This window comes from Echinops telfairi, unplaced genomic scaffold, assembly GCF_000313985.2.
Source record: "Echinops telfairi isolate 266 unplaced genomic scaffold, ASM31398v2 ScPeMD7_5167;HRSCAF=5991, whole genome shotgun sequence".
NCBI classification, from domain to species: domain Eukaryota; kingdom Metazoa; phylum Chordata; class Mammalia; order Afrosoricida; family Tenrecidae; genus Echinops; species Echinops telfairi.
This window is the reverse complement of record NW_022109066.1, coordinates 3,138,495-3,161,894: the sequence shown is the minus strand read 5'-3', so window position 1 is coordinate 3,161,894 and position 23,400 is coordinate 3,138,495. Positions and strand designations below refer to the sequence as shown.

Here is a 23,400-nt window from a genome sequence, read left to right as displayed (position 1 = left end):
GCATTGTCGGCTGATAGCTGTTACTCTGGGGCGCACAGAGTGAGGGTGCTAGGGCGGGAGGCCGTCCTTTTTAATGTTTTACTTCCCTCTCGCAATTTTGTCCTTTAGAGCTGCAAAGTTACTTAGACTGATAGAGCCGTGGCTGTGCACAGCTAGGAAGAATTATTCGATACCAGTATATAGATGAGGAAATTGAGACACACAGACCCCCAAGCCCCCCAAATAGTGTCTGGGCTAGGACTAGAACCCAGTCTCCAGGGCTGCGTGGCCTTTCCTTGTCTCCCCGGCGCTGAAGGAATGGGAAGGTGTATGTGAGGATAACATAGCAAGATGGGGGAGAGCAAGCACTGTGTGCTGGAAATCAGACGGCCCAACCCCCGGGCTTTCTTGCCTGATCATCTATGTGAACGTGGGCAAGTCTCTTCATCTCTGAGCCCGATTCTCCTCTGTAAAAGGGAAATCGTGTTTACTCCGAAGTGGTTGGGAAGAGTGCTTTTTCAACACACCCGGCGTGTCTGCAGTCTGTGGAAGCTAGAGAAACTAGTCAGTGCTCCTTTAGAAAGCCGCCGTCTGCTCTCGTGGCAGCCTCGGGTCCCTACCTGCTGGCCGAGCAGAGTTCATACCTGGGTCCTAGTGGTTGTCCATTGCCGTTAGGTCGGCTGTGACTGCTGGTGCTGCGGTGTATAAGAGAGCCAGACATTGCGGGCCGGGCTGCACCTGCTTGTTCCTTGGTCTGTTTGAGTCCTGGGTTACAGCTGCCTTTTGTTTTGAAAGACTTCTAACCTCCGGGGCTGATCCCCCAGCACGGTGTCAGGTAGTATTCTGTTGCGATCCGGAAGGTTTTCATTGGGAAGTAGACGGCCAGGCCTTGCTTTACGGCTTTAATCTAGAAGTGCCGCTGAACCCTGTCCCCCATAGGTGACCCTGCTGGTATTTGAAACGCACACTTTCCAGCATCACAGCAACCACTCAAGCCACCACAGTACAACCCAGTGATGGGTGGGCTGCACCTGGTATGGCTGAGTATAGTTTTCCTTCGCAGCCAGGCCCTTGGGCGGCAGGTGGATGAAGGGTACTGAGGTGAAGGGGCATGTGACCACTTCTTTCTCCCGTTTTGCCTACAGCCATCTCCCACACGTGTGAGGCCTCCTACTTCCAGTGCCGCAACGGGCACTGCGTCCCCCAGCGGTGGGCCTGTGACGGAGACGCAGACTGCCAGGATGGCTCTGACGAGGATCCAGTCAGCTGTGGTAACTACCAATGCGCCTGTCCCGCCCCAGTTTGCACCGGCAGCTGTTGTTCAGGGAAAGAGACAGCAGACGGACGGGCCAGGGGATGAAATGCGTCTGTTGTAGATGCGCGCCTGTGTTGCACCGCCCTGCCAAAGTACGTGCCATGGCGGTGGCGGTGGTGGTGCTTGCCGTGGCCATTGGCAGAGCAGCCTATGGAGGCCAGAACAGAACGTTGTCTGGGGCTGTGGGTACTGTGTCCATCAGTCCCACCGATGGTCTTCCTGGTCTTTGATGAGCAAGCTTTACCAAACACGATGGCCGTTTCTAGTGATTGGTCTTTCTTGATGGCGTGTCCAAAGCAGTTAGGACAGAGCCACGCCACCCTAGCTTCCCGAGCGCTGTCCGTCTTGCTTCTATGTCGCACATAGGGCTGCATTATATAGTCTTCATTCTCAAGCAAGCGTTTTATAGCATGTTTTGCATAACAGCTTGGAAGGAAGGAAATGGAAGTCAAGTAATGCAGCCAGGCTGCTAACTGGACACAGTCCCCTTGCTCTGCTAGAAATTTGCCAACAACCCCTGTGTGAATAGCATCTTTCAGGACTGAAGGAGCCCTGGTGGTGTAGTGGTTACGAGTTGGGCAGTGAGCCACAAGGTCCACAGTTTGAAACCACCAGCTGCTCCGAGGGAGAAAGACAGGCTTTCTACTCCCACAAAGAGTTTCTGTCTCAGAAACCCATAGGAGCAGTCCTACCCTGTCCTACAGGGACGCTAGGAGTCCGCATTGATGCGACGGCCGTGAGTTTGGTCTTGGTTTTTGTGACTGAAAGTACTCTTATGACCCAGCCCGTCTAAGGTGGAAGGTTTTTTGTGTAATTGATTTGTTTTTAATTCTGAGATATTTAATCACTTTTACAATAGAAAAGAAACACTTGCAAAATAGTCACACAAATATGATCTCTCTTTATACCAACTTAAGATTCTCTATTCTTATCCCTTTGCCATGCACTCCACATGACCATGAAATTGTAGTCATTCTCTGAATTTCATTGTGTGTACTACTCCTGTTGTATCACAGATTTTGTTTTAATCACTTTATTGGGGTCTCTTACAGCTCTTATCACAGCCCGTAATCCACCTGTTGTGTCAAGCACATTCGTATATATGCTACCATCATCCTTTAAAAAAAAATTTTAATCATTTTGTTGGGGGCTCATACAACTCTTATCACAATCCATCCATCCATCCATTGTGTCAAGCACATTTGTTGGCATGATCATTTTCAAAACATTTTCTTTCTACTTGAGCCCTTGGTATCAGCTCATCTCCCCCGCTCCCTGCTCAGGATCCCGTGATAATTTATAATTTTTTTTTAATGTCTCACATTGACCACTGTCTCCCTTCACTCACTTTGCGGTTGTATCACAATTTTGAAGATTGTTGTTCGTTATTGACTTAGGACCCCGCGCAGTCCCACAGCATTCCTATAACCTGTCTCCTTGTGTGAGCCGTGTTTGCATCCCCTGTCTCAGTCCGTTCCGCTGGGATATTCCTCTTTTTGCCCTACCTTCTGCTAAGTCTGCTGCCATACCCAGGGACTGGGGACAGGTCCAAATTACTTAAGATGCAGTGTCTCCAGCCTCACTTCTACAGAGAATGTGGCCGTTCTTCTTCCCAGACAGACGAGTTTGTTTTCTGACAGCCTATGGCATATTGAATAGTCTTTGCCAGCACCATAATTCAAATCTAAAGATCTCCTGTGGTCTTCCTTATTCCTTGCCCAGCTTCTGAACGCATTGAGGCTGTTGAAAATACCATAGCTTGGGTCAGTAGCACCTTAGTCCTTAAAGTGCTTTCTTGGCTTTATGGCATAGTAAGAAGGTCTTTTGAAGCACACTGCCCTGGTGCAGTCAATTGGATTTCCTGACTGCTGCTTTCATGAGTCTTGATTGTGGGTCCAAGTAAAGTGAACCCCCAACAGCTTGCATCAGGTCGCTGTTCCCGTGATGCTTAGTGGCCCAGTTGTGAGGATTATTGCTGCCTCTCTGTTGAGCTGTAGTCCACACTGAACCTTTAGTCAGTAAGGACTTCAGTCCCTCTTTGCTGTCAGCAAACAAGGATGTGGCATATCACAGATGGCTAGTGAGCCACCTGCAGTGAGAGAAAGATTAGTCTCAGAGACCCCTGTACAGATACCCGATGAGTCCCAGTGGTCTCAGTGGGAGGGACTTGGTTAGGCATCTGGGCATTGTTAGCTTTATGCAGTTGTGCTATTGGTATGGTATGGCATGGTTTAATATAGGATAGTATAGTTATTCAAAGCTTGGAAGTGCGATAAATCTCATTTCTTTTGAGATCGATCCTGGAATATATTCCCTAATAGGAAATTGCTGGGTCGGGGTCACCTCATTCTTTTGTGGAATCTTCTATTCCATCCAAGTTACACTGTCAGCAGGCTAGCCCGTCACCTTATCCTCCCTCCCTGTCTCTGTGTTGCCAATCTCCAGGGTCTGTTCCCGTTGAGCAGAAAGCGTGTCACTCGTTTCTGCCTTTTTCCTATAATAGTGATCTCACATATGCCCTTTTGTGATTGCCCTAATAGAGTCATTTTTTTTAAATAGACGCACTTTGTTTAAAGTAGATATACTTTTTTAAGGTAATACATTCACGTGGTTCAGAACAGACAAAGGAATACACTGAAAAAGGTTCTCCCATCCATTTCTTTTCCCCCACCTCCTTCATAGCCAGTCACAGTTGTGTCACCATTTCCGATTTTGTGCATGAACAAGCACATTTAAATATACCATGCTTTCTTCTGTTTTCCATAAATAATATTGTGTACATTGTTATGACCTTTTTTTTCCTTCTATATATCCAGGGCATGTTTTTTACATAGAGAACTTCATAGCACTGTGTGATGACTTTTGTAGCATAACTTCTAAAGTAATTCCCCATTGATAGGCACGTATGTGGTTTGCAGTGTGTTACAATATTGCGATAAATAACCTTGCACATGCATCCTGTTTACTTGTTTCATTAGAATACATTTCTCAAAGTGGATTGCTGCCTCAAAGTATATACATCTGTAATTTTGATAGCTACGGCCAGATTGGCCAAAGTTGGACAGTGAACAAGTCAGACCAAAGACCTGGTACATGAAGTTGTGGCGTTGGCCAAGGCTATGGGAAGTGCTTTGGACTGCCAGGAGGGCAGACCATGCTGCCTTGCAGGACGTACCTACAGAATGCGCCCTGGACACGAGGAGGGTGAGAGTTCATCTCAAGCCCTCTGGACATGTTGTCAGGAGAGACCAGTCCCTGAAAGGGGACGTCATGTTGGTAAAACCGAGGGCCGGCAAAACCGGAAGAGCCCTCACGGGATGGATTGACATGGTAGGGACCGCCATGGCGTCAAGCCTCACAGCCGCCACGAGGCTGCCGCAGGACAGGTAGGGCTCCATGGTGGCGCAGGGGATTGTCTGGGTTGGAATCAACTCAACGGCGTTTCATAACAACCACATAGCCAGATTGCCCGGCCTCGAGGTGGCCGGATTTATAACCCACCGGTGATGGATTGAGTGCCCTGCCGGTTTCCTTGGTCATTTCTCCAGTTCTTTGTTTTATGTACTTTATGGTTCTTTTTTGTTGCTTGTTTGTTTATGGGAGTGTACACGACAGAACAGGCTCCCATTCGTCCGTTGCTACACAAGCTGCGCAGGGACCTTGGTGGCGCGCTTTTATTTGGGTCACCATTCCCATGGTTTCTCCTCTGTGCTGAATTTCAGAGAAGAAGTGCAATGGGTTCCGCTGCGCGAATGGCCTTTGCATCCCCTCCAGCAAGCATTGCGATGGGGCGCATGACTGCTCTGACCACTCTGATGAGCAGCACTGTGGTGAGTCCCCGGCTGTGTCCGTCAGGAGGCCTTGCGGGGGTGAGGCCCCCGAGTCCTCGCCTCCGTACTTCCTGGTGGCCCCTGAGTGCTTGGCCAGGATGCTTAGAGGCTGATGACGGAGGCCAGCCTTAGTTTGGGTAAAGGTGGGCGGGCCAAGGGCAGCGGGGGCTGGTGTAGAATTTATTCAGCCCTTGGGGAGCGTTAAAACACCCGGTTGTGATGTGCTTCCTGACTCTGGGCGTTCTTTTGAATTCCCCATTTATTCTCCTCTTATTGTTTTGTGTGCGTGGCTGATGAACACTTGGGTAATAGATGAACACTGGGTAATAATTTTAAGCCAGGTTAACTGTGTTATATATAGTTTGCTGTTTTCTTCTTGTGGTTATGCTGGTTATTAGGGAACTTAACCAGTTAAAAATTCAAGATAAGAAATGCTCAGGATACAGTTCTAGTCAGGAGAGAATCTTCTCAGCCGTGTTCTCAGGCATGCCTCACTCTGGTCATCTGCCCCTCGGTCATGGCCCTGTATCCTGTGCCTAGTTCAGGCAGTATCAATGCATGCGGTTACCTCTCGCAATAAATGTCCAAAGTGCACGTTCCTCCTCTCCTTAGTTTTGGCTAGACTTGAAAAGATTGTTTTGTGTCACTAGCGCTCAGGCTTGGCTGGACATTGGAATCACCTGGTGGCATTTGCAAGCTACTGGCTTCTGTATCCCTCCAACCCTACCCCAGATTTTGATTTAATTAGTCAAAGGGAAGCCTGGGTGATGACTCTCTCTCCCTCTCTTTTATCTTAATGTTCCTGGTAATATACAGCCCTGATTGAGAACCAATCTATTAGTGCGAGAGTCAGGAAATCATGACCTCTGAGCCAACACTGGCTGCTCCCCTGTTGTTGTTAGGGCTTCCTTGCAGTTCTGCCCCTGCTGACAATTTGCATTTCTACCCAGATACTCCTGATTCAGAATCCACACGTAAGGCGTTCCCCTGATGACTCTTATGCCGACATCTTAAGAATCTTAAAAATTACCTGGGAATCTCTAAGAATCACCTGAAGATTTTGGTGAACTCTAGCTTCTGATTCAGTATATAGTGGATTTGAGGAAGGATCCCGGTTCATTGGAGCGGATTAAACCTATTCCTCGCCTTTGTAAATACAGCTTCGTTGAAATCCAGCTCTGCTCATCCATCCGCATTTTGAGTCCAGCTGCCTCCATGTCTCACTGGCAGAGTTGAGCAGTTAAGCGTTAGCTAGGCCTGCAGGGCCCAAGCTATTTACTCTGCCCTTTTTAGAAGAAGTTAGCCAGCTCTTGAGTTATCCAATCAATACCGTGTGAACCCTGGTTTCTCTGTCCTCAAACTTTTTAAACAGGGGGCCAGTTCACTGTCCCTCAAACCTGTTGGAGGGCCGGACTATAGTTTAAAAAAAAACCCTATGAACAAATTCCTATGCATAGTGCACACATCTTATTTTGAACTAAAAAAACAAACGGGGCAAAAACACCAGGCAGGCCGGATAAATGCCCTCGGCGGGCTGCAGTTTGAGGATGCCTGCTCTGTAGCTTCGGTGCTGGCCTGTTAACCACAAGGTCCATAGTTCAAACCCCCGGTCACTGTACTCGAGACGGATGAGGCTGATGCTCCTACCGAGAGTGACAGCCTTGGAAACCCTGTGGAGCAGTTCTCCTCTGCCCTAGAGCGTTGCTGTGGGACAGGTGGTCTCGATGGCAGTGGGCTTGGCCTTGTTGGAGCAGTAATGATTAAGATCCTGAACTTGATCGTGTCACACAGCTCTGGATTCCATCTTGGCTCCACTCGACCCAGCAGTGTGCCCTTGATGTAACTACTACCTCTGTCTGCCAAGCCCTGTTTTCTCATCTTAAAAACATAGGCAGCCTTGGAGGGTTAGGACTGCACTTGACGTCACTCACTCAGCTCAGGCCTGGGCACGCAGAGTGCTCGGTGAATGGTGGGGAGCGATGGTTGGTCTCGGTGCACATCTGTCCGTGGTGAGTGCATCCAGCCGTGCGAGTGCTCATGGCTGCTTCTCCTCACAGAGACCATGCCGGAACTTCTCTGCACCCGCTTCATGGACTTCATGTGCAAGAACCGGCTGCAGTGCCTGTTCCGCTCCATGGTCTGCGATGGGATCATTCACTGCCTCGATGGGTCGGACGAAGACTCGACGTTTGCGGGATGCTGTAAGTGGGGCAGGCGGGCAGGTGACAACCCCTCCCGGGATGCACCACCATCTCATTCACAGGTCTTGGCTGAGTGTTTGGACTTATATAAAGGGAGCGTGGAGAATGGCCAACTCCTTGATTGGCCAGGGGTCCCCTTATCTGAATGCTAGATGAAATAGCAATCGCCCCTTCTCCCCGCCCCAATGACTCGGCCCACTGCACCTGGCTTTAGGGGCTTACATAACACATCGCTGCTTCCCGTGCTCCTTACCCTTTCTGTGCTGGACACACCTACCACCATGTAAGTGTCGTAAGAGCAGGCACCAAACCAAACCAAGCTCACTGCCCGTGAGTCTATTCCGATCCACGTGAGCCTCTGTCGGGGTTCAGAGGCCGTACATCTTTTCAGGAGTCCACAGCTGATGGGCGTGAACAGCCAACCTCACAGTTCACAGTCCAACGCCTAAGCCACAGGGCCACCAGGCCTTCCTTTTTCCGAGCCCAGGGCTCTGTATCCGTAGGCACTCAATAAGTATTTGTACAGTGGGCGCTCTCTTAAGATGGCACTTGACTTTGGCCCTCAACAAATCCTTACTCTGGGAAACCTCTTGGGTGTGGACACGTGTTGCTCTTCCTTCTTGGGTCAGAGCAGCGCCCCCGTGCCGAACTCCAGTGTGGGAGCAGTCAGGTTTATGCTTGTTCCTCATCCAGCCCCGGACCCGGAGTTCCACAAGGTCTGCAATGAGTTTGGGTTCCAGTGTCAGAACGGCATGTGCATCAGCCTGATCTGGAAATGCGACGGGATGGATGACTGTGGCGATTACTCCGATGAAGCCAGCTGTGGTGAGGGCGCTTTGACATCTCTAGTCTGCTCAGCGCAGCCTTACGGTCCCTCATCTTCCTGATGATAGTCCAGCTGCCGCCAGGCCAAATGTGCCTCAGGGCAGTGCCCCACGGGCCAGAGTAGAACTGTGCTCTCGAGGGGTCCCGATGGCCGGTGTTCTGGAAGTAGATCCGTCTCCTGGCTTTCCTCCACGGTACCCGGGGTGGACTCCAACCTCTGTTAGCAGCCCCGTGTTAACCATTCCCGCCCCAGGGACTCTTCCTCCCCTGTAGCTGCTACCAGTTCTAGCATGGGCACACGTGGAGGTAAGTCTTGAAAGGGGAACCTGACAGTACGTGCTAGGAAAACGTGTATCCGTCCAATTGCTGTGCCCCCGTGGGGCAGACCATACCACATCTCCACACTTACTAGCCCTCTTGTGATCGTTAGTCACAGCATCAGGAACACAACATCTACCATCTGACCAGTCTGCACATTAACAACGTGCAAGGTGAGGGACCCGTACACGGCGGGTTCTCCGTGGCCTGATGGTTCTGTGAGGTGGCTGTTGGCAGTCATCTCTTAAGGACGCAGGTGCCAGTCAGGATGTCACCCTCCAGTGTGCGATCGCATGTGGTCGCCCTTGGTGTCCACAACTTGCTGATTTTCACTGAGCAACCTGGTCTTTGGGCCTAGGTGAGGCGTGGGTGTGTATGAAAGGCTATTGTGGGGAAGGCGCAGTGGTAAGTATCTTGGAGGTAGATCTTATTCCCCTGAATGTGACAGGGGCCATGATGTAAGAGCGTTATCACCGTGCACTTGTTCCGGCTCTTCCATTGGGAACTGTCCACACAAACCTCCAGGGCGGCCCAGGGTACTGAGGTGTACTTCAGGGAAGCTCCCAAGAAGGGGGTTTCTTGCTGCTGTGGTGTTTTTTTGTTTGTTTGTTTTTTATCTCCCAGTGAGTCCGGGATGCTGACTTGGTAGAGAAGGGAAGGCTGCCCGGGATGCAGGTGTTGAGGGGGGTGGGTATAGTTGGGGTTTGTGCTAACGTTGTGCAGGCAAAATAACTACGGTGTGGTTGACTCCCCAGAAAACCCCACAGAAGCCCCCAACTGCTCCCGCTACTTCCAGTTCCCGTGTGAGAATGGCCACTGCATCCCCACCAGGTGGAAATGTGACCAGGAGAACGACTGTGGGGACTGGTCTGACGAAAAGGACTGTGCAGGTAAGAGGCTGGGGGCCGGGATGACCCCGTAGGCAGGACACACGGGTGCCACAGTTCTTTTTGTCCGACCCATTCCATTCTGATTCTCACTGGGCGTTCACCGCTTCATTCTGGTTTGCCCCCTGCTGAGAATTCGCCTTGATGGGGGGCCCCCCCTCCCAGCCACCCCAGGGGTATAAAGTGCTCAGAACCCCTTGGGGATCTGTCTACAAGATTGGCTTGATGATCTTGCTACAATGTAGATTCTGAGTCAGTATATCAGGGTGGGGGGTGAGGCACATTCTCAGAAAGGGGGTGCTCAAACCAAAACGAACTGGTTTGAATCAGAATGGACCCTGGTTTTCAGAGCTCGGCTTATTCCTTAGCTCTTGGTGGAGGAAACCTCTGACCTCTTTTCTAAGCCCCTTCCGTTGTGTAAACCAGTGCCATGGGTTTCTCCTGCTCCCGGATGCTTCATCCCTGTTGTGTGGGGCCAGGGCAGGCAGGCCTATGTATCCCGAAGAATCACCTGGGGATCTTGTTGCAAATTCTCGGCCGGGGCTTGATCTGGAATGATGCCATTCTAGTGCTCCACAGCCTAGCAATCAGATGACGGCCTGCAAGTGAGCAGCTCCCCCATCTCAGGGGCCCAGACCTGAGTCAGACTTGGCATCATCACAAGGCCCCCTGGCAATGGCCTTGCAGCCCTACAGCTAGGAAGCCCTGCTGTGGAATGCATGCCTGGGCTTTGCCTTCCGGTCTTCTCTGGAGCCAGGTCTGCAGTGGCTGCAGTTGACTTAACCAGAAGAAACGATGAGCCTCCGGAGAAGGTCTCCCAGAGAAGAGCACAGAGATCTAAATGTTGCCTCAAACCAAATATCATAAATAGGGAAATGAGGGCCACCTAGTCCAAAGCCCCAGGACAAAAGATCTTCAGATGGGCTGGGTGCCCCCCTGGGCTTACGACTAGCTACTGGGCAGTCACTTCTGACTCCCAGCAACCCCGTGAAACACTTCCCACTGCTGTACCATCCGCACTGCTGTTAACATGCTTGAGCCATCGTTGCAGCCACGGTGCCAGCCCAGCTCATTGAGGGTCGCCCTGGGGTTTGGTGACCCTTTACCAAGCCCGATGCCCTTTTCTACCATCGGGTCCCTCCTGACAAGTTCAAAGTATCCGAGCCTTACTGTCCTCGATTCAGGCTGTATTTCTTCCAAAACAGATTCGCTCATTCTTCTAGCAGTCCCTGGCGCATTCAGTGCTCTTTGCCAGTGCAATTCAGAGGCATGACTTCTTTGGTCTCGTATTCCTTGTCTACCTTTTCCATGCATATGAGGCCCCTGAAAAGACCATGACTGAGTCCACAGAGTGACACCTATGTACTTTAACACTTTAATCTTTGGCAAATGCAGCCCAAACTGAGCCATCTGCCTTGCGACTGGCACTTGATCTCAGGATCAAGCTACCTGTAACACTTTGTCTTTGGGATTCCTTGTTCTCGTGTATTTCTAGGTTCACATGTTCTTCCCTCCCCGACTCCCGGGCCCTCCACATGCCTGCCCAACTACTACCGCTGCAGCAGTGGGACCTGCGTCATGGACAGCTGGGTGTGCGACGGGTACCGGGACTGTGCAGACGGCTCAGATGAGGAAGGCTGCCCCTCCCCTGGTGAGTCCTGGCCCAGGGCATCTGCTGCTGGTGGGGAAGACATGCCCTTGTGCTCTGCATCTGTGCACAGAAACTCTGGATCTCTGTGCTCTGAAGCAGCTGCTGCTCGCCAACCGAACCTGCAGGACAGGGAAGCGCAGGGGCAACCTCTGGACTCCAGAGGCATGGGGTGCCACAACTGGAATGTCTCATCTTGTATAATTGCTCTCCGGTTTACCTGTAGGACAAACTCAGATACCCTGCTCTTCACCCTGACTGCGACTGCGCCACTTATGCTTTCTCCCTTGCAAGACATTACATTGGAATTAGAGAGGTTTTGTGTGCTTTAAACTCCTCAGGGCAGAGAACCCAGTCTTCCTGATTGGTCGTCTGGCTAACCTAAGTGCAGGGTGAGCGCTGCCATCTAGTGGCTGAACAGAGAAAGGCAGCTGAAGGCGGGCAGGCCATATTGCCAAAGGCCCAGGTAGACCTAGAGACCCATTCAGTTCACACCTGTAACTGTTGGCAGAACAGAGGTGAGGATACCGTGTCATTTTCTAAGTGGGAGTCTATTTTGAACTCGGTTACAGTAAGAGAATAGACAATTGTTTACCATGGATTAGGTAATCCTTTTTTGAGTATACTTCCAGGTCAACAGTTTGAGTTTTCTCCTTGAAGACTAATTCTAGCCCACTCCTTCCCAACTGACACTCCTTGGTTTCCTCTTGTCGTAGAGATCAAACTTTGAACCATGAGGTCTGTTCTCAAGGCCCTGTATGAGCCTGTGCTCCTTGTCACCAGGGTTTCTTACATCAGCCAGACCTGCTCTTCTGCCTGTGTGCCCCAGCAGGGCGTTTGCCCTGGTAAGGAGCTCTTCTTCTTGGTCTTTGGTGAAATTCACCACCCATTGAGGCAAACAAAAGTATCAATATTTCTCAAAGTATGAAGTCACCGGGGTGGTTTCTCAAAACCAGAGAACCTGAATCTCTAAGTGGAGCATTAACCGACTCCCATAACTCATTGATCTCTTTGGGGGCTCCATAGAACATACCCATTGCTCTTTTGATCCTAACTCTTCGTTGCCATATAAGTACCCCTTGTTGAGCAATTCCAACTCAAGGCCACCCCATGTGTGTCAGAATCGAACTATTCCCCATAGGGCTTTCAGTGGTCAGTTTTTGTAGAAGTAGAACATTTGACCTTTCTTCCAAAGTGCTTCTGGGTGGACTAGAACCTTCCGCCTTTTTTTTAGTAACCAAGTACATTCAGTATCTGAGCCACCCTTGAACTCCAATTTGCTATATTGTTTTAGGTTCCAGTGACTGCAGGGCTTGATGGGCTATGGAATGACGTCATATTTGAAAAAAGCAAAAGACAGGGCGGAAAGAAACAACCAAACGGATTTTAAAAAGAGCAAACGATCTGTCTTGGGGAAAGAACACCCAGAATGTCCTTAGACACATGGTTGGTGAGACTTCATGTCATGTACTCTGAGCACGTTATTAGCTAGACCGTCCCAGGAAAAGGGCATCATGCTTGGTGTAGTCGAAGGGCAGTGAAAAGGAAGAAGGCCCACGATGAAATGGATTGATCACACAGAACAACAGCGGGGAGGGGCGGCAAGAGCCGGCGGGGCTTTGTTCTGCTGTGCCCAGGGCTGCTGTGAGGAGCCCACTGGAAGGCACCTAAAACCACAGTTATTTTATTGATCCACAGTCAGTGCTCCTGGAAGCGCTAGTGAAGAAATCAGAAGGCATGTGTATCTGTAAGTCCTCGGTCTCTTAGTGATTGTGTGGGTCTTGAGCTGTGAGATCATGTTGCTTTATCACTTGTGGTTCCTCACTGCCCCTCCCACAATGATAAGCAGATATTAAGTGCCCTGAAATGAAAGTGCTTCTCAAATTAGAATGAGTTGTAAAATAAAACATACCTTTTGTCTCTATTATTTTCCTCCAAAAGTTTACCTGTAACTTAGTAACATAATTATCTTTCTCTCAAATTATTCTCTGGGTACAGGGACTCCTCCCTGGGCCTTCACAGTCTGTTACATCATTCTGCTAACCCCGCGAGCAGCTTTGTCCGAGCACACCCCTCTGAAGCGTGCCCCCAGCTGCTGTGCTCTCTGCTTTGTGTGCAGTGTGGGTAGGAGTTAAAACTGCATGCTGTCTCTAGCTGTTGGATTTCTTCCGTACACACAGTTCCTAAATGTTCACTTTGCTTCATCTTCCCTTTTCGATTTGTTTTCTAATAAACCACATAACTCACCATTCCATGGTGAATTTCTCCCCAGCATTTAAACCCTCTGATGCCACCCGTGTGACCCAGAGTAATGCCATGGTGTCTCTTAGCTTAGCCCTCTGGCTTCTCAGTATAAATGTCCACGGTCCCTGTGGTTGGGTGACACATCAGTTCCAGAGTTTCTCTTGGAGGTCGTCCTTCTAAGTCACTAGAAGTCTCTTCTCCGGGCTAGCAATCCTCTTCGCCTGCTGCCTGACCATTTCCTTGGGACTTACTTCCTGGGAATTCTCTCGCCTTTCTCCTGATTGAACTTCTTTGTCTCCTGCGTCTTACGGCGAGTCTCTGGCCTTTGCTGTCTTGCGCCTGGTGCATACGTGTCTTGCAGGGTGTTGCTTCCCTGCCGTCCGAGGACTTGCTTGATCTTTTGTTGAGCTGGTACTGGAGGGGTCCTCTCTTGTGGTTTAAGCCCATATTTTGGGAGAACACATTTTCCAGAAAGTTCCTTAGAAAGAGTAGTGAACGTGACATCTTTGAGATCTGGTTTGTCTGAAGGTGTGCCAATGGTGTCTTCTAACTTGGTCAACAGTGTGGCTGGGTTTGGAATTCTAGGTTGTAAATGATCTTTGACAATTTTGAAAACATCATTCCAAACTGTCATCAAGAAATTTTGGGAAATCTAAAACCAGTTTGATTTTGATCTTTTGAACTTTGAACATAGCCTATTTTTTCTCTCTGGGAATTAGTAGAATCTTCCCTTTAGCTCCCTTGTTTTGAAATTTTACAGGGATAAGTTTTAGTGTGGATCGGTTTCTATACAAAGAGGTGATAGCAGTGGGCTCTTTTATTCTGGATATGCCTGCGTTTCAGTTCTATAAGTTGGGTTTTTTAAAAAACATTTTATTTGGGGCTCATACAACTCTTATCACATGAGTTTTAAAAAACATTTCATTGGTGATTTTCCAGTTTACTTTTTCTTTTTGATATTTTTGTCATTTGTATATTAGACCTCTAATCTTTCATATCTAACTTTATTGTATCTCTTTATCCTGCCTTTCTGAGCCTTGCTGCCTTCTTATCTTCCTATTGATGTGTCATCTCTTATGGTTTCAAGTTTCAAAGATTATTTTTTGGTATGTGGAATGACCATTTTTTATAGCCTCTTCATGCCCGTAATTACTCAGATCACTTCAGGTTGAAATGGAAGAAAATGTTTAGCAAACACGTCCACGAGAGCCAAAACCTGACCTTGAGTTTATGCCACCTGGATCGCCAGAACATCTCAACAGTAGGTTTGACAAGGGAAGCCAGCCCGGAAGACCTCCCGCGCTGTGGAAGGACCCCGAGAACGTCGCACGGAGAGCAAAGGCCGTGAGAAAGACTGGGAGGAGAGCAGAGACCACAGTGGGTGTCAGAGGAGACGCCGAGACCCGCTTTGTATGTAGATGAGCTGAAGCTCAGGGAAGAAGTGGTGACGTGAAAGAGTTGAACAGCATGTTCAGAGGGCAGCTTCAGAAGCAAAAATAAAAGTATCAGAATGAAACGTGCAAAGGCTTGGAGTGAGAAAAACAAAAGGACATCACGCCTGGTCAAATGGGGGGCGTAGACAAAGGGAGAGACCCCCGAGGGAGGGGCTGACACAGGAGCAGCAGCGATGGGCTCCAACAGAGCAGTGGTCGGCATGGTGCCCGGGCAGGCGGGGCTTCATTTTGTTGTGCACGGGGTCACCAGGAGTGGGGACCGACTTCCGAGACCTACCAGCAACAGCAGCTTCTGTGCTGGACAAATACACAGTGCATTCTTGATCACAGCAGTGGTTAGGGGCGCCGAACTCCTGCACCGTCAAACATTTGGGAATAATCAAGCCTTAGACAACACAGATAGAAACTGCACTGGCCCCCTCGCATGTGGGGTTTGGTCTGGTTTTCCTTCCTGGTTTTATTGTGGTGAGCTCAGGCCATGTATCTGCTGAAACACCAGGTGATGCCAATCCTCTACCTTTGAGCAATTTGTCTCTCCGTTAACTGCTAGCTCCTCACCCTCTATCTCCCCTAAAGGCAGGGAACTGCTCACTCTGAGATGATTAGCATCACACAGGGTTTTCAAGCGGATTTTCGGATACTCACAACACTTGAGTTCATCGCAACAGCGACAGGAAAAAAGAAATCCTGTTGTTGTGTAAGCGCATCTCTGCAGTTCCAGCCTGTGCTGCTCAATAGTTGGCCCGATCCCCTCTCTGTACTTGTCAATTAGGTCAGTTTTCCCCTCAACAGCCCTACGTGTTTTGTTTTATCTTGTTTGTTCATCGCCGTTCCCACAATGTAGCATTATTTATCCATCTTTACCCCTGTGTGCCCTGTTTCCGTTCCTCTTATTTCCTAACCCTTCTGAATAATGCCCTTGGTAAATGCTACCCCTTTGATTTCAAATGGGGGATTCTTGTACTGTGGGTACTTTCCCTGTCTTACTGCTCCCCCGATGGACCTGTCTATTGTTTGGCTGGAAATTGAGCCAATGAGGCGAGTTCTTTTCCAGCTCTAAAGGCTGACGAAGAGCCACAATCTCTGGGGTTCTTTTAGTCTCCCTCTGACCAGAACGTGTGATTGTCTTTGTGGTTGGAGTGTGGTTCCAAACATTTCTTCTGCTCTCTCTTGGACCTTGTAGTGCAATCCATTTCAGAGCAGGTGGTCCTGGTAGCTGGGCACCATCAAGTTCTTCCGGTTTCTTATATACTTCCATCTCTTTTGAAGCATAAAAGGATTCACTTGTTTCTGTTTTCTTCTTACGAAGTCTCTTTTTCCTCTAAGGTGCCTTTTAAAAAAAAAAAGTCTGTTTGGAGTCTACCTTTCATACCTGAGGTTTTTCTCAGGAGCACCCTGAATGGCTCTTGTGTTTAAGGGAAGCAGGCCTGAAGCACTGTGAAGGGCGTCCTCAGCACATGATGAGGGTTAGCCGCTTTGTGTTTCACTGCTGAGGTCTTCCAGTTTCATCTTGAAGCTGGTCAGCTTCCCCAGAGAAGATTCTATAGTCTTCTGTCTGGAGAGTCAAGGTCTCGTTGCTAGGGTTCTCCAGCCAAGAAGACTTGAGGTCTTTGCATTCTGCAGGCTTACCCTGTTCCTTCCTTTATTTGGGCCCTTCTCCAAGTAGTTCTCCAGCCTCCTCTTGGGGCGACAGAGGGGCAGGTGTCTCGCGGTTCTGGAGGGGAAGAGGATGTAAGGAACGTCTCCCTGCTTCTTAGGAGACTTCTCCCACCTCCCTCTCGGTGTGTGCACTCCTTCAGGAGTGCGTGCCACACGGGTGGCTCCTAGCCTTGTGCCCTGAGTGTAGGGCAGCACACGCTTTCTCAGACCTCCTTTGTCACAAGTAGCACTTGTCTCTTTGCTTCTCAGCTGCTGACGTGCATTGCTCCATGTCTGCTCCCGTTTGCCCTCTTCTGGTGCGTTTGTCTCCAGAAGCTCTGCCCTGTGGCTCTGGTGGGGTGGGCGACAGGGCAGAATTGAGTGTGGCATCCTGGACGCTGTCTATTCTCAGCACTCTCGTTGATCTTCCGGTTGGTCCCCACTGTGATTCCTGCAGCGCCTTATTTTATTTATTTGTTCATTTCTGAATTTTAGCAGTTTCATTTAGAAACACTTCACCTACCATACAATTCAATGCTTAAATATATTGAAGAGTTGTGCAATCGACACTACAATTTTAGAATATTTTCTTCATTCTTGTACTCATTATTATTACTTCCCTATTTCTCCCCAAATTCCCTTGCCACAACCCTAAGAAACTATTCACGTAGTTACTGTCTGGATGGATTGACCGATCCTGGATTTCATGTAAGGAAAGTCATAAACTCTCACCCCCACTCCACCAAAGAGACTCACCACCACCAGCTAAATGAAACACAGGAAGCCTTAATCTTAAAAAAGCAGAAAGTAATAAAAAGTGGAACAAAGTAAAAATCAATCAAACAGGAAAACAAGCAGTGACCTGAGGGCCAGGGCCAGGCCGTTCAGCTCCGTGGGCAGTGGTCCGAGGGAGTGCAAGGGAGGGCAGGGCGCGCAGGGCGCTCCCACAGCGCGTCACCACCCCCTTGGTTGCTGCTAGCCGTCTTCAACAGCGCTGAGAAGTAACATTTGCAATCTCTTCTCTTCTAGCAAATGTCACTGCCGCCGCCACCACCTCCCAGCTTGGGCGATGTGACAGGTTTGAGTTTGAGTGCCGGCAGCCACAGAAGTGTATCCCCAACTGGAAACGCTGCGACGGCCACCGAGACTGCCAGGATGGCCAGGACGAGGCCAATTGCCGTGAGTAGCCCAGTTGCTCCCCAGGGCAGACCTCGGAGTCTTGCCAGAGTCCCATCAGGACGCTCCGTTTCTGCACCAGCACGCCCCGGCGTGTCAGTCCGTCTGTCTGTTGACATAGACTCACAGTTTACTATCGTCTCTTCCCCGGACCCCATGTCATTGCCATCGTCACGTTCCTAATAGAAATTGACCAGAAGTTCAGTACTGGGAGCATTTTTAGCTAAGACACTTCTCTGAATGTCTCAGAAAAAATATCCTAAATATACAGTGAACCCTCGTTTATCGCGGTGAATCGGTTCTAGACCCTACCGTGATAAATGAAATTCCGCGAAGTAGGATTCCTTATTTGTAAATCAAATATTTTCATAGTTAGAGCATAGAGGACATGAAAAAACACCCTTTAGTCACCATTACACTCGTATTACCCAATTTATTAAACGAAAAAGGGAAAATACAGTAAAACATTTTGGACATTACAATTATCATTTATTATGTATTATATTATTTATGGCATCAAGCATGTACAGTATGAGCCAATCAGTGGCAGTAATGACAGAGCATGCAGTGTTATGCAAAAACCGCGATAGAGTGAAGCCGCGGAAGTCTAAGCGTGAAGTGGCGAGGGTTCACTGTATACCCCTCGCCCCCTAGTTAATGTGTTATAAACCTACCTGCAAGTAAAAACATAAACTTCTGTATATTCAGCGCATAGTAGCCATAAGTTGGAGGGATTGCCTCCAGCAAGCCATTAAGTAATTTCAGCCTCAGCTCTCAGGCGATTCCAGTTGGTGAGATAGGTGCCATTGGAGGATAAGGACATGGTTGTCTGAGCCCACTGTGAGAGGTTGCATTCACAAAGAACGCAGACCCCGGCACCTGCTCTTTAGGTCTGGGCTACCAAGGAAGGCCCTCGGAGTGGGAATGTGGTCCAGTGTGATGGAGGGAGACTCCGGCCTTTGTTGTTCTTACTTTTTCCATTGAATTGAATGAAGACTCACAGAGCAACTCAGTTGTCCATTCAATAGTTGGGACACATTTCGCTTCACATCATTGATTGTAATCCCCACAGTGTAACATCAGTTCGCCCTCTTCTCTCTCAGTCCTCATGTTTCCATTTCTTCCTTTTTCCTACCTGCCTTCTGAACTCGGCCCTTGGGGCAAATTCTGCTCTTTTGATCTCAATGACTGATTGTGCTAAGGAGTGTGTACCGTTCTGGTGTTACTGTTCACCTTACACTTGTAGACCTAATTTTTGGCTTCAGTCTGAACCAGGGAGGTGAGTTCAGTCCCAGGCCTGAAGGCCGGAACTAAGGCTGTAGCCTCAGTCCCTCTCTGACCAGTCAGTCTGGTCTTTTTGAGGATTCCACGTTTCTCCCACTATCCAGGACCTTCTAGTGCAGTGGCTCTCCACCTTCCTAATACAGGTGAGACAGTTCCGCATGTGGTGTTGACCCCCGCCACCCAAAAAATTACTTTCATTGCTACTTCACTGTAATTTTGCTACTGTTGTGAATCAGGTGACCCCTGTGAAAGGGTCGTTTGACCCCCAGTGGGGTCGTGACCCATAGGTTGAGAACCGCTGTTCTATTGTGACAAGCACCATCTCGTTTTTTTCTGGTTTAAGGGACACGGAGGCTAAGGTCTACATGGACTTTGGACTAAGTGGTTCCATGCATCTTTGCTTTTCTTCACCCTTGTTTACTCTGGAAGACCACCGAGAGGGCTGCTCACAAGCCCTTGAGGTCCTCGTTGCTACAGTCAAATGTAGACCATTGTGCCGTGGACTGCTGCATGCTGGTAGAACTTGGGAGACACTGGCTTTCTCAGGCGGACAGCGATCGCTTGCACTCCGCTTAGAGGGGATGTGCTCCTGAACAACTCACATGCAGCGGGGAGGAGGAGCAGGGGCCGTGGGTTAGAACACACAGAACTGAGGGCATGCATCTGATCCCCATACAGATGAGGCAGAAAGTGTCTGTCTTCATTGTTGCCTAAGCCCCCTCTGGCCTGATCAGTACTCGGAGGCCGTGGCTGCTCTGCGAATGCATCCCCCCACTGCGTGCCTCTCTGAGAGCAGACTGCTACTGTTGTGGGGTTCCCTACTTGGCAGGTCTCCCCACTACCAGTCACCTGCTGCTTGTGGCTGCTGGTTTGTTCAGCCTCATAAGACAGCCAGCAGACATTCTGGCCAACTACAAGGCCTTTCTTGCCAAGGATGCTCCTCTCATGCTTGTTTGATTTCTGTCCTGGTGGATGTGGAAGAGAGCCACATGTCCTTTTTACCTCTGCCCTAAAACCCCAGCAGGAGCGCTGCCTGAATCCGTCTTCTTTGATCCCATCCTGGTCTCACTTGTTTCTCTTAAAATAAAGACCCTCCCAAACACACGGAGAATGAACCTCAGGTGGAGCCCGACCACTTAAATGTTTACAATTCCTCTAATTTAGTAGTTAAGAAATTTGTGTGATTTAGGAGGCTCACATGACAAGTGTGTTGTAAAAATATTTAAATCTGGATACTTAGCCTCAGAACTGCTGAATCTGACACAATAGGTAGTGCTTCAGAATTTGTGCTTTTAAAAAGGCTTGAGGGAATGGTAATCTGTCTCACCCAGTGAGACTCAGGAGGGAAGTGCAGAGACAAATTGGCTGTCCTTTCTTAGTCTAGAGCATTGTTCGCTACAGAGTCCCACCTGGGTTCTCTCTGGAGAGATTTGCTTAAGAGGAGTGGTGGGTAGATGGCCAATAATGGGATGTAGCAGGCACACAGCTCCTCACCATGCTCAGTCCCTGGATCGTATCCCATTGTATGTGTGTGCCACATTTTGTTTATTTATCCAACCAGGGGTGGGCAGTTAGGATGAGCCCACCTTGGGACTGTTGTGAAGAATGCTGCACTGAACGTGGGTGTGCGTAGGTCTATTTGTATCACTGCTAACATCTCTAGAATAGAGACCCAGGAGTGCGATTGCTGGATCATGTGATACTTCCATTTGTAGCTTTTTGAAGAAGCGCCATCCCATCTTCCCTAATGCCCAGGCCGTTTTACAGCCTCCTCATCAGTGTGTAAGGGTTCTAGTCACCCCACAAGCCCACAACCATTTGTTGTTTCGAAGCTCAGTGCCATTTTTGCACAGGTGAGATGGTATCACATCGTATCTTGAGATATATTGTGTCTCATGGTATCTTGGAGGTAACGTCAATGCCTCCTGTGCTGGTGAATGCCAGCTGAGGCCAGCGTGTTCATCTGGGGAGGCTAGACAAACAAATCCACGGAAACTCCTGTGTATATGAGAGAGTTTTATGTAAAAGGTAAGTACGTTAAGAAAGCATCCCAACCCACTGCTGTCCAAGCCCCTAAGTCCAACATTAGCCCATATGCCCGACACCGATCTACAAAGTCTTCCTCAAATTCGCAAAACACACGCAGTGACGCCGACTGCAGGAGGAAAGGTGAGCGTGGAAGCATCTCAGCGCTGGCAGGGGTCTCCGTGCGGCTTCCCCAGCACCCACAGCTGCATCAGGGTAGGTCCATGTGGCTTCTCTTCAGGGAGAAGGATGTCACACAGGAAGTGATCCTTACCAGCTGAAGCAGGGAACTAATGTTATAAGGCAGCCACACATCGGTCCGATCATCAAAGAGCAAAAGATAAGACAAGACAAGAAAGGCGAGGCTCTCTGAGCCATTTCTCTCTCCGCCCTTCAGTCAATCCCACATGTGTTTATTGGCCAGGTTGGCACAATAAACCTTAACTATCACAGAAGGGGACAGAGGATAAAGGTTTGCAGCCTTTCAAAGGGTGGGGCCAGGCAGGATAAAAGAGTTGGTTATGTATTGACATAAAAGTCGAAGGGAAGCATCCTGGTAGAAATGTAACTGGACAGTCACTGTGGGAGGTGTTTCTTTTTTCCAGTTTATAACACCAGCTGTCTGTCCTTCCTCGTGATCTTCTCCATTTAACCTCTTTAATGAGCTTTTGACAGTCTGCACACTTCCATTGTTCTTATAATGATCTGTATGTCACAGGCTCTTAATGGCAAATCTCATTGGCTCCTTTAGTAGTGGTAGACTTTGAGTTGAAATAAAAATAATCCTGACCCTCACCTTCACACGAGATGAAATTCAATGGCTTCAGAATGTGTAAGTTGCTCTGGTATTGACTTTGTCCCCAGTGCTCAAGGAACCCCTCAAAATCCAGCCCTCCACAGATCTCCTTCATGAGAGGAGGCCCTTCTGGTTTGGTTTTGACTGACTTGTGCTCTTAGATGGGCGTGGACAAAAAGACTAGAAAGGCAGAATTGTTAAGGCGTATTTTAAAGACTAGAGACCGACATGCAGTAAGCAGTATTTGTAAGGCTGTTGTCTTAGTCAAGAATCGCTATGTGTTTATTGAAGCATAGTTTCTGTTTGAGTAGCCATATGGTTCTTACAAGCTCTCTCCTGGCCCTCTTTCTCAGTGGTGTGTACACGACACTGGACCAACTTGGCTCCTGGAAATTCGAAATGGAGTCCATAGCAAGGGCGTCTGGGGCACGTTGCGTAGCTCAGTGGGGCATGCTCACAACTCATTTAGTCTTCATTTGAACCCAGGTAAATGCTAGAACCATTATGTTTGCGGTCACGCAGCGGTTCAACGTGTCCTTGCTGTGCAGGCCTCTCACGACATTTGAACGCAGGCTTTGCAGAAGAGGACGTTTGAGCTGAAAGACAGCTGCGACAGAGACCTGATAGGTTTCACAGGGGCCTGTCTTGCTGTGCTCCCCTCAGGGCCCGGTTTCTGCACCTGTGGTTTCTCCAGGGATGCCTGCTTCCTGGGCTAGGTCCATATTTACAGCTCTTATTTCTTTGAACCCCGGATGCTGATGTTAGGACAGTTGTGAAGTTGCTACCTAGTGGCTTCTTTTCAAGAAGGGGCTTTGACTCTTTCTACTTCCTCCAGGCCCAGGCTATGGGGATTCTGTTGTTGTTCGTTTTGTTTGCTTAGGTTTCAGTGTGGGAAAACTGTACACGGATCTCGTCTTGCTGAACCCTGGGTATCCAGAATCCTAAATCGAACCGTTTCCGATGCCCTTTTCGATGGGCTCCTTTCTTTTTCACATGTGCGGCATGCACCTGGGAGTCAGAAACCAGAAGGACTCGGGCATGCTGTATCTCTTGATCTTTGTGGTTGGGTAAGTAAGTCAAGAAACCAAATCCATTCAGATGTGAGCAATAGCTTCTCTTCTCTTGGCTAAGAGCCTCTCTTACGTGGTCCTACTAGAAATTGCTTCCATTGTCTCCCTCTTCCCCGTGCTTAAGGATCCTCGCCCCAGACCCTATAACACGTCTCACTGCGATTTGTTGGGGCGAGCTTCTTTATTTTCAAAATAAATAACGGCTTTGTCTTGCACCGTGACTGTGTTTGACCTCTGCAGATGGACTTGGCCTTCAGCATCATTAATTCTTCGACCGTGGCCACTTATTTTAAATCCTGCATTGTTAGCGAGTGCTCTAGTCTTCCGTAAGCCTCTAGCTTTGTGGATTTCCCCGTTGTTAGGCCTGCCTGCTTCTTCCTTCATCTGACCGCGGCTTACGTGTTAATACTTGCTCTCCTTCCTGCACGTTAGGGGTCTGTTTCCTACTTTCTACTTTTTTGTCTTTCTTGCTAAAATATCCTCAGATGCTTTTTTAGAAAAATCATTTTATTGGGGGCTCTTACAACAATGATCACAATCCGTACATCCATCCATTGTGTCAAGCACCTTTGTACATTTGTTGCCATCATCATTCCCAAAATATTTTTTTCTACTTGAGCCCTTGGTATCGACTCCTCATTTTTTTCCTTCCCTCTCCCACCCTCCCTCCCTTGTGAACCCTTGAAAATTTATAAATTATTGTTATTTTT

At 48.9% G+C, this 23,400-nt stretch overlaps 1 protein-coding gene across 1 annotated transcript in view; it reads left to right on the top strand.

Annotated features, from left to right (window-relative positions):
* Positions 1-23,400, top strand: part of SORL1 (sortilin related receptor 1) — a 212,167-nt gene that overhangs the window by 152,425 nt on the left and 36,342 nt on the right. The window contains exons 27-33 of the mRNA XM_030886981.2: positions 1,125-1,250; positions 5,017-5,124; positions 7,182-7,325; positions 8,019-8,150; positions 9,224-9,358; positions 10,851-11,006; positions 17,369-17,518. Of these exons, the coding sequence (XP_030742841.1) occupies positions 1,125-1,250; positions 5,017-5,124; positions 7,182-7,325; positions 8,019-8,150; positions 9,224-9,358; positions 10,851-11,006; positions 17,369-17,518 (951 nt within the window). The remainder of the gene's footprint in view (positions 1-1,124; positions 1,251-5,016; positions 5,125-7,181; positions 7,326-8,018; positions 8,151-9,223; positions 9,359-10,850; positions 11,007-17,368; positions 17,519-23,400) is intronic.